We start from the raw sequence: 17,325 nt of genomic DNA, 5'->3' as shown, positions 1-17,325 counted from the left end.
GTTCCATAGATAAATCTTTGAAAGATGAGTTATCACCAAAGGCTGAAATTTGTATTTTTCTTGGCTATGATGACAACCATACAGGCTATAGATGCTAGAGGCACTTCGCTATGTTCTCATTTCAGGAGCTGTGGCTTTCAATGAATTGATCTACAAATTGAGTATGCAGAAAGTAAAGAAGATTTTAGATTGACGGTTTCAGATTTTGGTTGCTCACCAAGTGAGAGTGATCGGCCAATTAGTGTTCAGCCTATTACAGTGCAGCAGCAGCCTCTCATTCTTGATGATTCCTTGCCTCAGTTAGAGCTATTGCACAATTTTCTTGGAATTGAAGTTGTCAGAAGTGACTGATTGATCTTATTCTTGACACAACATAAATATGCTCTTCACTTGATGAGGTGCAGGTATGACTGCAAACCTATGAATACTCCCATGGCTTTAGATACACAGCTAAGAGATGATGATGGAGAATTACTGTCCAAGCCAGAAGAGTATAGGAGTATAGGAGTATAGCTAGAGGGTTACAATATCTAAAATTTACTCAGCCATACATAGTTTATGCAGTTAGCCAGATACCATAATTCATGCATGTGCCTAGAACAGAGTCGAGGATTTTGAGGTACATAAAGGATGCATCTAAAGAAGAACTCACGTACAAAAGGTGTCATCATTTGGCATTATTTCTTCATAAGTGGCTTGTCACATATTCTGATGTGGACTGAGCAAACACAACTCCAAGACAATATATTCAGTATCTGGATACTATGTTTTCTTGGGAACAAATTTGGTATCTTATAGTAAGAAACAAACAACTGTTGCGAGATCCAGTACAACGGCTGCATATTGGGCTGTGGCCTTCGTGACTATAGAGATGACACCGATTAGAAGTCACCTCACTTTACTAAATCAGAGTATTTAGAAACCTATACTGTATTGTGATAATTGAAGTGTGATATCCATATCCTTAAGATTCAGTATAGCACAATAAACAAAGCATATTGAAATAGATAAACACTCCCTATGTGAGAAGATCAAGGATCAAGAATTGTAAATAAAATTTGTGAGCACACAATTTCCAAGTAATCAATATTATGTTAAAGCCTCTCACTTATGCATGACATTGTGCATTGAAGGACAAACTCTTGATGGTCTTAGACCATGCTTGATTTGATGGGGGCTATTAGAGATGAGATGCACATCAAGGGCATTTTGGTCATTTGACATGAAAGGGGTATTTCAGGCATTGTGCATTGGCTAAGGTATGACTGTCTGTTGCTGTAACATATTTGCATTATATTTGTCATCTTGCATTGTTTTATTCATTGTAAAATATTGTATGACATCATGTGTATTAATATGATGCCTAAAAGCGCATTGATGTAATTTGTCATAACGAGGACAATTATCAGTTGTAAAAGGATTATGGGACGCCAGGGCATCAGTTTTCTGAGGTCTCTTACTGCTGTAACAAGGATTCTCCTCTTCCCAACTACCTTCTCTCCTCTTCTGCATAGCATATAAAAATCCTTTATTTTCTAGCCCAACAATGTATAGATTCACAACAATCAAGGGGATGGAGATTGAGTTATGATTATTATCTTTTATCTATCATAAATGTGTTATTTTCACCAAGCATTTTTATCATGTGATTTTTGTTGTGGCTTATGTGACTTCTAGGTAAGGGGGGATGTTAACCTACTGATTGAAATTTTATTTGCAACGTATTGGTGGAATTATTATTTGTTTTGTTATTTAACTTATAATTAACAGCCTAATGAAGTGTTCTTTTGATTTGAGATATTCAAGCTTCTGTTAGTAACTTATCTTTTGGTGCATTATGCATGTTATTTTTCTGTACATGGAAACTAAATCCCATCTTGCCTGCATGTAATGTTTTGGTCATCAGTCAATTTAATATCATTAAATGAAGTATGTTAGTCATGAAATGAAGTACATTGGGTTCTCACAAAATGGTTCTGCAGATTATTGCAAAACGACTGTTGGACTCTAAGAAGAATATGCCACATATATACTTATCTTCAGGTATTATAACTTCTCTCAAGTATTTGTTGACATCAATACTTTCCTGCGATTTTAAAGATTTTTAGTGACCACTGTCAGATGCTGTTCTGGATCCACTACTTGCTTTCAGGCAGCAACTTAAAGGTATTGGTCTCAAGTTGAGGTCGACTAATTTTTTCTTCAATAACATGGATAAGGAGTAGATGCCGATTTTTCCCATAGTTGGAAACTCAGCATCTTTTGTTGGCTTTGAATTCAGAGCAGCATGGTATAAAAGTTTCTGTGAATGATATCATGGTCAAAGCTGTTGCCCTAACCCTGAGATCTGTCCCTGAAGCAAATGGTAATTCTTAAAGCTAATTTCTTATGCAAAATATGTTTTGTTCCTGATTATTCTATTGGGTTGGAAGGGCCTCGCTAGGTGATGTGAACAACTGACAATAATTGCTTAAGTTTCCTTGGTCAATATTTTTCTAGTTGAGCTTCTTCTTCTGAAGTCCCAATGGCATATGCTTAAAATAAGACAAGTTTACTAATAGTGAAAGAAAACCACAGTGACGAGCTGTCACTTGAGATCAATATACAATACAAAAGAAAAAGGAAGCTCGAGTACCGGGACAACCTATTGCCATCACTGTTGAGGATGCAGATGATATACAGAAAGTCCTAGCTGATATCATTAGTAACACAAATGCACATCCAAAACATTGACAAATGGATTGACACATGGGGATGTAAAAAAACAAGAAACATCATGCAAAACAAATTTCAACAGAATCAGCCCATCAGCAAAATTGCTCACTTAATTTTTTATAGGATTAAATATTTTGTCCATGGGATATGCCCATTGTATGGTAGCTGCCTATGTGGTTTCAGATGCAACTCCTTTTGATAAGCTAGGTCATTCATCATTTCATCATCATCACATCTTGTCCCATCTACATGGGTTATGCCTTTCAGTTATTTTTCTCCATTCCTTCCTTTTTATAGCTCAAATATTTGATGCTTTAATTTTTCATATATCCAGTTCCTATTTCCATCAGTCTTTATTTGACTAGACCTTTTCGTAGTTCTTTGAAAGTGTACGCTATCATCTTTTCATACTGATTTTGTTTCATATCTCTTCATAACATGTTCATACCATCTTAAAAAACACTCCTTAGATTTCTCCTTTGTTTATACCTAAGCTTTCTCTAATGTGCTCACTCTTTATCCTGTTTCTCAATTGTCATTCTCGATGCCCATCAAAACATATGCGTCTCAACTACATTCACTTGCTCTCTTGTTGTTTCACTGACAGATAATACCATACTCGTGTTATATATATATATATATATATATATATATATATATATATATATATATATGTGTGTGTGTGTGTGTGTGTGTGTGTGTGTGTGTGTGTAAATAGTAACTAAGTTAGAACTTAACTAGGTTAGCTTTTTTATTTTCTTTTTTAGTTAGAAGTCAACTAGGTTGACTAAGTCCCAACGACTCTTTTGGAGACTCACATTTGTATATAAATAGGGGTGAAACCCCCTCTTATTTGTATGCCTTCTTGCATAGATTTGCTCAATAAAATATAATTTTATTCTTTGTGCTTTGCCCCTTTAGTGGGTGTTATTGTGTGAGCCCATTTTGTGGCTTGTGTATTCTTTTGGTACTTTGGTGGAACTCTTTGAGTGTCCACTCTTGTTGTTTTGGTGAATATATTTTGGAGAACTTTGTTTCCTTACATGGTATCAGAGCTTGGAGATCAAGCTGATTTTTCAGTGCTTTGGGAAGTGTGCCACTCAAGATTTTGAGGAGATAAAGTTTATTTTGCAGAATTTATTCAAGTGCTTGTGAGATTGTTGTGCTCTCTTGGTGGTGGAGTGCTCTTGTGTTCATGTGTTCTTGTTTCTCATTGGAGGTGCTCTCATGGTGGTGGAGTGCTCGTGATACTTTTGATTATCTCCTTTTTTTCTTCCTCCTCTGATAATGTCACCCTAATACCAATCAAACTTAATGACACAAACTTTGTAACATGGGCTTCAATCATGAAGCATTTCATATGGGGGAAAGGGTTGTGGGGATTAGTGGATGGGTCAGATTTAGAACCCAAACTAATCTTTACTAAAATAGAAGGAAAAAAAGCGGTACCTCTTAAGGAGGCGGAAAAGACCAAGGCTATAACCATGTACGAGAAAAAATGAAAAGAATGGAGAATGAGATATGCTAAGATTATGTCTTGGCTCATTAATAGTGTTGATATTAAGAAGTGCTCGAGTCTAGCTAAGTTTGAACATGCAAATAAAGCATGAGATTATCTCAAGTGAATATATTCTCTTAAAGATATTGCCCACATTTGCAACTTACAAGACAAAGTACGCACTATGACTCAAGGAGGAAAAAGTATTAGAGAATACTTTAGTGAGTTGTCTCACCTTTGAAATGAGTTGGCTTTTCTTGAGCCACAATGACATTGTCCCGAAGACATAGAACTCCGTCAAAGACAAATTGATGCAGAGCATTTCCATCAATTCATTAATAGTCTAAGACCAGAGTTTGAGTCTACCAAATTAGCTCTTTTTCATAGAGGAAAAGTTTTCTCTATTGAAGAACTAAGTATGGAGAAAAATAGAATAAAAAAGAAGACATCTAAAGAAGATGATTCGGTCCTAGCTGTGTCTAGGCCAGGAAACCATGTCCATGCTTACAAACCACTATATTATGAAAAACCAAACAATGATAACTATGAAAAACAAGGCAATGAGTTTGAGAAGAAAAAAATTATTTGTTATTATTGTCGTGAACGGGGACATGTCAAGACATATTGTCCTAAATTAAAGAGGCCCTATGAGAAGAAGGTAGCATCGGTTGCACAAGAGTCAAGCGAGCTCAAAGCTACACAAGAATCAAACATTGGAAGCATGTCTTTGACTCAACTTATAAAAGCTTTCCAACCTCTACTCAAAGGAGTTTCATCAACCGGAGTCATGGTCTCTTCTGTTGGCATCTCTGACCCCGGTAAGACTATTTGACTTCTTGACTCAAGTGTCTTATTTCATATGACACCAAATGGTGATATCTTATCCGAATGTCGTAACTAAAGCGGGTCAAATGTTTTTACTGTTGATAGGACATTTCTTGAGATAAAAGGAATAAGAAATTTCTAAAATATTTTAAAAGGTTATTCTATTCCAAAAATTAGATATATTTCAAAGTTAAGCCTAAATCTTTTGTCTGTCTCTCAATTATCTGACCATGGTTATAATGTTTCTTCTTTTCTATTGGTTGTCAAGTGCAGGATCACCATTTAGGGAAGCTGATTGGGGAATGCCATAGGGAAGGAGGTTTAGACTACATAGATTTTTTGGAAATACCCAAAAATACCTTTTGTTATAATGTTCAGAAACTGGACTTGGATTTATGACATAAAAGACTTGGCCATCCTGATGTATCCAAAATCCAACACTTTCGAAATATGAAAAAAATTTGTAATCTTGAAAATTTTACATGTGAAGATTGTATTATTTACAAGATGAAAAGATTGCCATTCCAAGAAAGAAGCTTTGTCTCTAAACAACCGCTTGAGTTAGTGTATTTGGATGTTTGGGGCCCAACCAAAGTTACCGGAAGCGCCCCTATAGAAGAGGAAGCGTGCTTCCCCGATACGCGCTTCGGAAGCGCGAAACGTCGCGCTTCCGAAACGCGTGGGGAAGCGTGTAACCCTTTAAAGGGAAGCGTGTCCCCCTTTAAAGGGGTACACATCCCCCTTTAAAGGGAGACGCGCTTCCCTTTAAAGGGGTACGCGTGTCCCTTTAATGGGGGACGCGTACCCCTTTAAAAGGGGACGCTTTCAAGGTTATGACTAGTTTGCCCTTAAATATTTTTTTTTTACACGTGTGCTTTAAAAATCAACACGTGAATATGCCCTTTAACTAAGGGTAAAATCGACATTTTACAAAACCCGTGAAAAAACAAAACCCTGAGGGCTTAGGGTTTATTTTTTCACGCATCCGAGTCCCCCCCTCTCTCTCTCTCTCTCGAGTTTTCGGCGAGTTTCGAGTTCCAGCGACCTCCTCCCTACTTCCGGCGATGAATCCATTCAGGTACGCTCACTTCTCTTCTCTTACTCTATTTCTTCTTTCTCCTCTCTCTCACGCTCTCTCACTCTCTCTGCTGGGTCCTCGGTGAAAAGGGGTCGGCATGGGTTTTCTATCAGACTTGCCGATGTGTTCCCCTTCATTCATGCTAACACCAGGCTGGCTTTTTGGGAAGCTTATTCCCACCTTGCTAATGGCCATGCTGGTATGCCAACAGCTAATCGGTCAGGTGGGATTGAGTTCCCACCTTGCTCTGCTGGCCTGCCAACAGTAATCGGTTAGGTGGGATTGAGTTCCCACCTTGCTAATGGCTCTGCTGGCCTGCCAACAGTAATGAAACTTCAACACATTTATGGCTGGTATTAGAGTATTGTGTTGGTGGAGATCTTATGACCCTGCTAAGACAAAAAGTTCTCTTCTCCTATTCCTATTTTCACCACAGAATTCCACAGAATTAAATATTCCATTAGCAAAGTTTTTTTATTATACTTCCTGGGTCCATGTCGTGCTTCATATTTTTTGCTCATGACCTTTTAATGGTCATTTTTTTGTTGGAATAACAAGACACACAGACATGATTTATATTGCTCCTCATATTGGACAAGAAAATCATGCCATTTTAGTTAATTTTTATTGCTGACATTCTCAGAAGATTCCCCCCTCTCTCTCTTGTCCTTTTTATTTCATGTAACTATAGGGGATATAAACATTTTATGCATTTGGTCAAAATTAATATTCACAATGCTGTACAATATTATTGTCTGGCTGCCACACCGAGTTTCACTTGGCCAAAATTGGAGTCAAGATTAACTATATAATTTCCACTACAAAATGTAAAACTACATTAAATATTCTTGTTCACTCTAACTTTGTAAGCATGCTTTTAGCATTTTGTGTGAGGTTATAAAGTTCTCTTTTAGGCCTTATGCCTTTGTATTTTTATGTGATGTTCTTTTATCACTTTTATGAGTTTGTGATCGGTCCATTAGAGACCACTATTTTGGTGTGCACTTGTGTAGCCCTTTGTTGGCATTGTATTAGTGCACTATTGTTTCATTACAGTAAGAAGCAGCATAAAGTTTCTCTATCTTCAACTGAAGCAGAATACCGAGTCATGGCTACAACCACTATGATGGTGGTCTGGCTAAGGAGATTGCTGGTTGACATGGGCGTTCAGAGTAAAGGAGCATCACGATTGTGCTATGACAATAAATGTTCTATCTACATTGCCAACAATTGAACCTTCCACGAACGAACCAAATACATTGAGATGGATTATCACTGTGTACGAGAGAAATACCTACATGACACTATCAATCTTCCCTATGTTACTTCAGAATATCAATTAACGGATTTTTTCACCAAACCTCTCGTTGCTCCTAGATTTCTCTTTCTCTTGGACAAATTTTCGATTATCCAACCGTAAGTTTGAGGAGTGTTATATATATATACACAATATATATATGTGTGTGTATAAATAGTAACTAAATTAGAACTTAACTAGGTTAGCTTTTTTTATTTTCTTTTTCGTTAGAAGTCAACTAGGTTGACTAAGTTAAAGAGACGTTGGAGAGAGTCCAACGGCTCTATTTGGAGCAGTTGGGATCTCTCCCAACGTCTCTTTTGGAGACTCACATTTGTATATAAATAGGGGTGAAACCCCCTCTTATTTGTATGTCTTCTTGCATAGATTTGATCAATAAAATATTATTTTATTCCTTGTCTTTGCCCCTTTAGTGTGTGTTTGTGTGAGCCCATTTTGTGGCTTGTGTATTCTTTTGGTGCTTTCGTGTAACTCTTTGAGTGTCCACTCTTGTTGTTTTGGTGAATATATTTTGGAGGACCTTGTTTTCTTACAACTCGAATGTAGCCAACACATATTGGTTTGCCTCCACTTCATCTACCTAGAATTAATCAGGTTAAGCCATTTATGCCTTGTAACATGAGTCGTGGAAAAATGAGCCATATTCTTTGATGGATTTGTTCAGTAGTGAGCCAAAGTGTGAAAGAAAATGTAGGCTGAAGTACATGGCCTGTAACGATCCCAATCCAGACCCTTTAAAAATGCGGAATATTTTTTTTTTCTAAGAGTTGCGGAAACCTTCCCAGAGATCTGGGGTCCTCACAGTTCCACTTTCCATTGGATAACCCAACCACCACAAACGAAGTTGCAATTATCATCCATATCAACCAACTAAAACTCTTTTATTAATGAGTAAGAAAATTTCAAAGACAAGGTTTTCTTCAACTGAAAGTAAAGTAATAATTGCAGAAATTAAAAGAACTAAAAGACAAATGAAAGAGCCACTATGTCCTCTACTGAAGCTGACAAGCCCAAGTATAACTCATCCATCCCCAGATGCATGTCCAACTTCACTGTTCACCATTTCCTGTGAAAAACCAACAAAGTAGGGTGTCAGAACCGAAATTCTGAGCACATCTACTTCTAAAGAAACCAGGTGAGAGAAAAAACATGGATAAGGTTTCATGCAATGATTTGGGTGAGTGCAGATATAAAATTTGCAACATTCAAATATCCATAACTACCAATAATTGCATATACTCACCAGTCAAGAACAGTAAAGCAGTGTCATATATCAATAACTAAATAATCAAACCTTTCAGCATGATTTCACAAAGTAAATCATATGCTACCACCAAATGATGTCATGATATCAAGAATGATTCAAACATGCATGATCTAATGCATAACAGAAAAATGCATGATTATGTGCAATGCATGATTTCTTCTGTTATCTTTCATTTAAGTTTCATCTTTCCATATGCATACCCTATTAGATGCACACATCCTTAAGTTCCTCTTTTTAATTACAGTTGCCTGCGGATACACCAAACGGGTACAAACCCCGATGTCAAGTAGGTTCTCAGGGTAGCTTAACACACAATTTGTATTTTATTACTGGGTTCCAACTTAGCCCTCGACCGATATCAGAAAACAACACCATCCATTGGAACATTAGACCTCCACATCTAATGTCGGGGACACAAGAGACACCCCACGCCCACAAGTGTCACTTCCTTGGTACCATAAACTCACAGCTGTGACTAACACACCACTCCCGGGTAAAGTGGCGGACTCTCCCTAAAACCGTGGCCAGAAGAAAGAACCTCAATATCGGGTTCTAGGGACAAATTCACGCACACAGAGTTTTTGTATCCTCACAGTCTCCCCAAGACCGGATATCTAAGATTCTCATACTACAGATGAGATATCCCAGAAAATATATTACACTGTTCTTATTCATTATATTTTTATTTAATTCCATTCTTTAAGTTTGCAACACAGTATGCAAAAGTAAAGTGAAAACCCGCATCCTCCCTTGCGGGGACCCATTCGGGACTCCAGCCCGTATAAACCACTAGAACAGTGTAGTAAAGTGTCAAACCATCTTATGCGGTTCAAGTGATGCCTTTAAAAACATAAGTAAAAGAAAACCAAACCCACGGCTCTCCAGGCCGATAATGGTCCATTTAAGCCAACAAGGCACCACATCTCAAAACAAAAGTAGTGTTTTATTTATAAAACTAAGCCCAAGTGCCAAACGCATGTGCACTTATGCAATCATACACCCAAACCTATGCATGTCATAATTCATTCATATGCATTTTCAACATGTGTGTTACCTACATCACATATGGGTATTAACCAATCCATGGTTTTTTTAAGTGTATAAGTGTACATGTACCATTTCACCTATAAATCAAGCGTACATGTTCAAGAAGACTTACTAATAATTGAATCATGCTCACTCTCATGCGTACCATAATCATAACAGTCAAGTGAAAACATAAACCTCCACGGCAAGTGTTTCCATACAATCCAATACACAAGCCTTTAAATAACACATGGACTCCAGATAAAAATATAATGTTCAGCTAGAGACATACAAGCAAGATACATTCCATATATATAATTTCAGTTTTATGTATCCATCCTCCCTAAACAGTGTAACATGAGCACTATTATACACAACTAAAAAATTTTCAGGTTATGTTTCAATGATTCCACGCTGCATCTTACAAATAGGTGCTTAAGCCCCACTCACGAACCAACATGAGATACTTTAAAGCAAATTTCGCGATTCAAATAATAATATGTTTAACCAAACCAGCTATATTCATGTGCTGCAAGAACAGAACAAAGAGGAAATCTCCAGCATAAGCAATAATTCCAGCTATTACCCATGAATAGATTTAGTGTCATGACCACCATATTTAGCTTAATGCGCAGCACACATTCAAGTTGTTTACCTTCACATATTCCACGTCCAAATAGCCCACATACACAGGAGTTTTATTTTCTGGTTAGCACTGGAATAGCCCACAGAAGGTGGGTACCTAACAAATATTTGTTTTCTTTCAGTCAGCAATAGACTAACCACTATACAGATTCCTCCAAACCAAACTATTCAGGAAATACCCAAATCAAGAGTCTACTTAACACCCTAAAGTTTCAGACCTTGATCATTCATGTGATTACCAAGAATTTATTCTTAAAGTATTCATGCTTTAATGATATACAACTGTGTAAGACAATACATGATCACACGAAATCAGACTTGATGTCATTTAATAAACCAGCATAGGAACAGATTTGATATAGTCAGCACACAGACATATAGTCATTATAATAATAAAAGCCCTGGTTTGATGACAGAACACATCTCATAGAAATCAAATTTGTTTACAGTTCAAAGAACAAAGTATTAGGTAATCGGATTGGATGATAATCCACAAAATAACTGTCAAACAATAATCACACAACCAACTTTTACACTAAGGAAAACATATGCCATCTATAATCCCACAGAATCAGAATCTATCTGTAATCCTCCTAACAATTTATATTGTGCAATGCACATAAATGTAACATGCAGAAAATCAGGTTTTATATAAACTGACAACCCTGGCATGTATCTAAGTATCTATTCAGATTTACCAGGATAGGGAAATTAATACTCATGAATAATAAGTGTAAGTATATATATAGCTTTTGAACTCAGATTTCTATTTCTTCCCACCTATATTCATGCTTAAATTAGTTTATCCATAATACTCCTCATACGAATTGAAAAAGAAACCCCATGCCATAATCGAACAATGCATAATCATGATAAAGAAACCTCATGCCCTAAGTTGTATACCTAAACAGAATTAAAAAACAACCTAGATTCGAGTTATCGTTTCCAAAATAGAAATCCCTCAAACTTCGAGTTATCTATTCAAGAAATCGGAAACCCCACGACTGGGGCTAATCCGATACCACAGTCGAACCCCAAATCGTTTGGGCTAGAGATTTTGCAAAGTAGGGTTAGGCAGGGAAATCCCCAAATCTGAGGTAATCCCAAAAAGGAATGCTCGGGATCTACACGGTTGGGGCCATCCCCTACCTCAGCCGACCCCCCTTTCACAATGGAAACCCCAAACCTCCAAATCATAGGTTAGGGTTTTTCGGATTAGGGTCGATGAGAACCCCCAAAACAAAATTTAATCCACGAAACAACAAAAGAAACAACAAACAACCATGCAAAAGGTCCCCAGGGACCCTCACCTCAAAAGACTACACGGGATCGAACCCATGTTCGATCCCTCACCTAGAATCGAGAGGAGCACCGTACCTGTTTGATGATTTCCCGACGATCGAAGGCTGGAGACACGAAGGCCAAGCTGCTGGTGTCGCTCCACGCTGCTGCCGTGACAGAGGGCGCTTGTCGTGGCCTGTGGTGGCTGTTGGTGGCCGAAGTTCGCCGACGACCACCTCTTTTCCGGAGCGCACGAAAACGAGAGGGAGAGACGAGATAGATGGGGGAAGAGAGAAACGAGTGAAGAGGGGCCCCTCTCCACTCCCTTTTATCGGCCAAGATCCCCTCTTTGCGAGATACGGGGGTTGGTTACGCCCTGCATAACCCCCCCTCCCCCTTCTGTTTCCAATCTTGAAACCAAGAATCGTGCCCTAAGCACGATTCTGATTCACGCCCCCCCCCCCCCCCCCCCTTAAAAAGTGAAATCGGTTCCGGGTCCGATCCCGTGACCCGCGACGCTGGGTCCATTATTACAATGGACCCGGTTTGCCAAATATAACGGATCCTTAGTGGATCCGGGTGGATCCAACTGTGGATCCGACCCCCCCTTGTTCCAAAATTTTCTCCTCTTTTTTTTTATAATTACTATTAATTATCTTTTAAAGTTAAAATTAACATTATCCATATAGTTTAACCCCCATCAATATGGATCCGCAAGTTGGATCCAAGTGGATCCAACTGTGGATCCTCGAATTCGCTTAATATATATATACATATATATATGTATATTTCTATTTTAATACTAATATTAAAATTATTTTAATATAACGCAATTATTTAAGCATAAATACCCCTTTATGGGTCTTGGATCCAAAACTGGATCCCAGGCCCAAATCACCCATATATCATAATATATTTAAAATAAATGCTTAAAATTATGGTTATTACATGGCCGTTCATGTGTGGTTATATGATTCATGTAAACTTGTTCATATGTGTATGGTAACTTACAAGGGGTGGTAGATAGTGCAATATTTCATCCATTAACAGGATAGTATGTACTATTCTTTGATAAGCGGAACCTTGTATGATGATATAACAACTTTAATTGAAATTTGATGTTCTAATATCTACAACTAACATCCCTATCAGCCTCTTCTTGTCCATTACCCAATTATCATTTTATATGGATGGTCCTCTAGGTTTTCGTTGTGCTCTTTAGGGGGATGAATCATGGGAATGCCAACATTGGCAAAAATAGTCTTAAGACCCTTAGAAGTACATGTAATTATACTTCCTTAAAATACTAATCCATGGTTCTTGGCTTGATTTGGCCACTCTTCCTGTGAAATTAATAATTTTCTTCCCCATAGCAAAATTATCTTGTGTTATAAGTTATAACTTATATTTCATTTTCACAATGAGCACATTATGGCTAACTTGTCCATCTCAAATATATTTAGGAAATATTTGTTGCTGTTTGGATCTTTAGGAGCTCCTGGTATAAAACTATTATGAACATACCAATATACTTTTTAGACAGTTATTGCACGCATTTCTTTTAGAGCTTAAACATAAATTAGAATTTTTTAATTTCTATAAAACATTTCCTGGATTATGTCACGATAAATAATTAGGCTTGGTTAACTGTAGTTAGAGATACTTTGGAATGAAAGCAAGTATGAACCAGTAGCTTTAAATTTGAGCTAAGCCATGAAGCCAGCTACTTCCTCTTCTGTGCAGAGAGAGAGAGAGAGAGAGAGAGAGAGAGAGAGAGAGAGAGAGAGAGAGAGTCCAGCTGTTTGTGAGCCCTAGCGAGAGAGAGCGACAGACTCGTGGTTCAAATGAATTTGGTAAACATGAATCGATTTTTAGTACTCAAGGTTGAAAAAGTAACTGCATCACCTTTTAACGATTTCCGTTGTTGACCATCAATGGAGTGGCCATCTGAGAGTTATTATTAACCAAAGCAGTTAAACTTAATAATCAAAAGGTTAGGCAGCTAAATGTAATAATCAAGAAGACTCATTCATGAATGTGGGATCCTCACAAATGAGTCCATCCACCTCATCAGCAGCAAGAGCATCAAAGTCTTCATGCTAAAAGTTGATCTCTAAAAGGCATTCGAGCCAGTCAATTGAAAGTTCCTCAACTTCTATATAGAATCATAGAGCTTAGGTAAAAGTGGATACGTTAGATTAACAATATCTTATAGCTGCCACCATCTCGGTATCCATTAATGGCTCTAGGAGTGACAACTTTACTGTGAAATGACAACTCCAACAAAAAGCGCAATTCCCATCCCAAAGTGGAGTTGGAGTCCTTGTTTGTGCAGATTATAGGTCTACCACCCCTAACTCTCATACTCTTTCCCAATGACTTCTTGGTATTTGGAGAAGCAAATCAATGACAAATTTGGAGGATCTGGCTGTTAGTAAAATCTCTCTCTTTTGCTTCAGAACTGCACATCAGTGATGCAAAGAGAGATTCATGATGTTCAACATAGAAGAATCACTAAAAGTAAGAGTGGCTGGAATTTTTGGGTGCAATGATGCAAGTTAGGATTGTTCCTTGTGCAGTAACTGGTAATGAACTTGTAAAATGGAATTTGTAGGACAAGGTGGATATCTGTAGGTATTACCTTCAGCAACTCGTAACATAGAGAAGCAACAAAGGAGCATAAAAAGAAGAAATAACTAAGAGTTGGTAAGAGTGGCCACAATGAGGGGGTGGCAGCTGTATGCTCTTATTTATAATCAATTCCTTGTAATCCTAATAAGGATTTTAGATATTAGTGCATCGTTTTCCCTGAAAATACAAATGATGCCCTATGAGGGGTGTCAATTTTACTAATACCAAAGATTGTATATTACAGAACTACCATTCTTGTAACTTGAAAATTTGAAATGACCCTGCAGTCTTGTGTATCTCTTTCCTAACATTCCCTCTTGAGTTGTACATCGTGTTTAAACATTTACAACTTGTCCTTTTAATATAGTGATGTCTGATCTTTGATAATCTTTTTATAAAAATCTATCTGCGACTGTGACTCAATAAACTTCACTTCAAACTCTTCAATTCTTTCCCTTACCAAATGATAATATATCTGAAAGTGCTTGGACTACTCATGAAAGACTTTAATGTCAATGCACTTCTATTATTACAATAAGTTGTAGATATATCAATCTTATTGAAACCTGCCGGGAAAAGGTTTTATTTTGGTTTCTGTTTGTAATGTTTATTAAACCCTTGTGTATGATTGGGTCTACTTACACTTATGTGAAGCCTAGAAATTAGACTCAACCTATTAGATAGCCTGTGTATGAATTAAATTCAATGCACCTTTTTTTTTCTTATAGGAAAGCTGGGGGACAGCCCTTGTAAGATTTGAACCTAGGGCCCCTTGGTTATGATAGAGTGACCAAACCATCCAGCTAACTTGTTCGACCCCCCAAAACTCAACCCACCCATTGAGTACAACCAACTTGTATTTCAAGGGAACCTGACCTACCACATCTCTTTCTCCTATATCACATGGACACTTCATTTTGGTGCACGTACCATGTCCCCTTATAAAGTAGTCATATTGGAGATTTCATAAAAATGACTGCACCCCTGTATCCACAGCCATATCCATGTGACATGGTATCCCCCCGTGTGTGTAGTAATATGTGTTAAAATCTATGTCACATGGGTGCGGGTGCGGCGCAATTCCAAAAAATTTGGACACGGGGACTCGGCTATATATATATTTTAAATATATATATATATATTTATATATATAACAATAAATTAACACATAAAGATTGTAAATTTTAAAGCAAAAATAAAAAAACAATTCTTAACAACACAAACTTACCAAAATATAACACATAAAGAAGCTTGTGAGTGTGATAAACAACAAAACTTATCATAAATCTGCCTCATCGTCTGAATTAGAGGGAAGAACAGGATCGAGGTAGTCCATGTTGAGAGTATGCAAATTATGTTCTCCCTCCAAGTCAAAATCTTCTGGATTTACATCCCAATTCTTGGATGGTCCACAACTGCATCAAAAAATGACTATATTAGTATCTAATTTAAAACTTTGAATACAAAGAAAAAAAAATACATATACTCTTCTTTGGTGTGGCGAGAAATTAATCGTAGATTTGAGTGAACATAAACCAAATTCTCTGCTCTTTTACTAGTGAGTTTGTTTCTTTTAATGTTGTGAATTTGAGCATATGTATTCCAATTTCTTTCACAACAAGATGATGTAGCAGGTTGGGATAACAACTTCATTGCAAGATGTTGCAGATTTGGTGTCTCTGATCCATATGTTGCCCACCAATTAAGGGGATCTTTCTCGTCCCTTGCCACAAGTGCTGCTAGAGAATCAAATCTCCCAGTAGAAAACTTGTCAAACTCACTATTTATAATCTTAAACATGTGAGGATTATTAAAAAGTCTTCCCAAACATATCATTCTATTTCTTGATATCTCAGGATCTTCATTTGGAGAAACACGACCAACACCTGCTGTCAATCATTTTTTTGCATAGTATTTTGGATTGAGAGAGTGTGTCATGCAATGCAAATATGTATTGCTTTTATCCCATATTCTCACTAAAACTGAATGTACATGATTGTAAAATTCTGAATCATCAAGTGCAATATCTTTCTTCTCATGTTTAAAAATGATACTTTGAACTTTTTCAATTATATCGTCCCACATTTCATAAATTCTATGAAGCATGGGTACATCTCTGTCAACTTCTCTCAACATTTCCCAAATAAGCTCTGTAAATTCAACAAAATATGTAATTTTATCCCACAAAAAATCATCACAGATGCATTTTTTGATAGCTTGAGCCTTGACATCATCTTCAATACGATAAAAATCTCAATCTTGATCAGTCACCATCATCATCAATGCATTTTTGAGTTGCTTAATTCTTTTTATCATAACAATGAGAGAAGCAAAACGAGTTTCAACAACTTTCAGTAACTTAAGATCAGAATGTCTATTAAATATAGAAAGGGCATGATGATGGTTTACAACAAAATTTCTAATATTTCGAACATCATGTTCTATTTCCTCAATCCATAAGCACATTTCATGTGCATGTGCATCATCTTTTGATGGATTGCATATACTCTTAAGTGTCAAATTTAAATTGTGTGTTGTACAAGGAGTCCAAAAAATATGTGAATATGTATTTTCACTTGCCAAATTCATTCATGCACCACTGCAAACTGGAGCATTGTTAGTAATGATTTGCACCATACTTTCTTCACCCACTTATTTTATCACTTCGACAAATAATCTCTTTAAATATTCAGCATCTTTATACTCTCCAGATGCATCAACAGTCTTAAAAAAAATTGGCCCATTAAGTGAGTAAGTTGTTGAGATTAAGAAGTGTTATGGTTAAGTTTTCCTAAACTAGAGGCTATTTGAATTTTTATTTTAATGAGGGACTTATGTGTAATTTCTCTTTTTGGCCTCTCTCTATTTAACATAGAGATTAGCCCTAATCAAAGAAGAGTTCTCTTATTGTGCAGCCGTCTCTCTCTCTCTCTCTCTCTCTACCTAAGGTTCGGTGCATCTCATTGATTCTTCAACATTGTATCAGAGCCATCGGCCTTGGGAGCGTGACTTTGGGTTTGTGTCAAAGCGTGTGTGAAGGG

General features: G+C 37.1%; 1 protein-coding gene across 4 annotated transcripts in view; it reads left to right on the top strand.

Moving 5' to 3' along the window:
- LOC149838104 (dihydrolipoyllysine-residue acetyltransferase component 1 of pyruvate dehydrogenase complex, mitochondrial-like) overlaps positions 1–17,325 on the top strand; it is a 37,222-nt gene that overhangs the window by 7,573 nt on the left and 12,324 nt on the right. For 3 of the 4 annotated variants that reach the window (XR_016431934.1, XM_090006367.1, XM_090006369.1), the window contains exons 9-11: positions 1,983–2,043; positions 2,122–2,166; positions 2,282–2,365. Coding sequence is in view for 3 of the 4 variants with exons in the window: in XM_090006367.1 (XP_089862493.1) it covers positions 1,983–2,043; positions 2,122–2,166; positions 2,282–2,365 (190 nt within the window). In the remaining variant the exon portion in view is untranslated. The remainder of the gene's footprint in view (positions 1–1,982; positions 2,044–2,121; positions 2,167–2,281; positions 2,366–17,325) is intronic. The other variant, XM_090006368.1, reaches the window with a different exon arrangement.

Source organism: Nuphar pumila, chromosome 5, assembly GCF_984573655.1.
Source record: "Nuphar pumila chromosome 5, dmNupPumi1.hap1.1, whole genome shotgun sequence".
NCBI classification, from domain to species: Eukaryota; Viridiplantae; Streptophyta; class Magnoliopsida; order Nymphaeales; family Nymphaeaceae; genus Nuphar; species Nuphar pumila.
The sequence above is the reverse complement of the archived record's forward strand: the minus strand, read 5'-3'. Positions and strand labels throughout refer to the sequence as shown.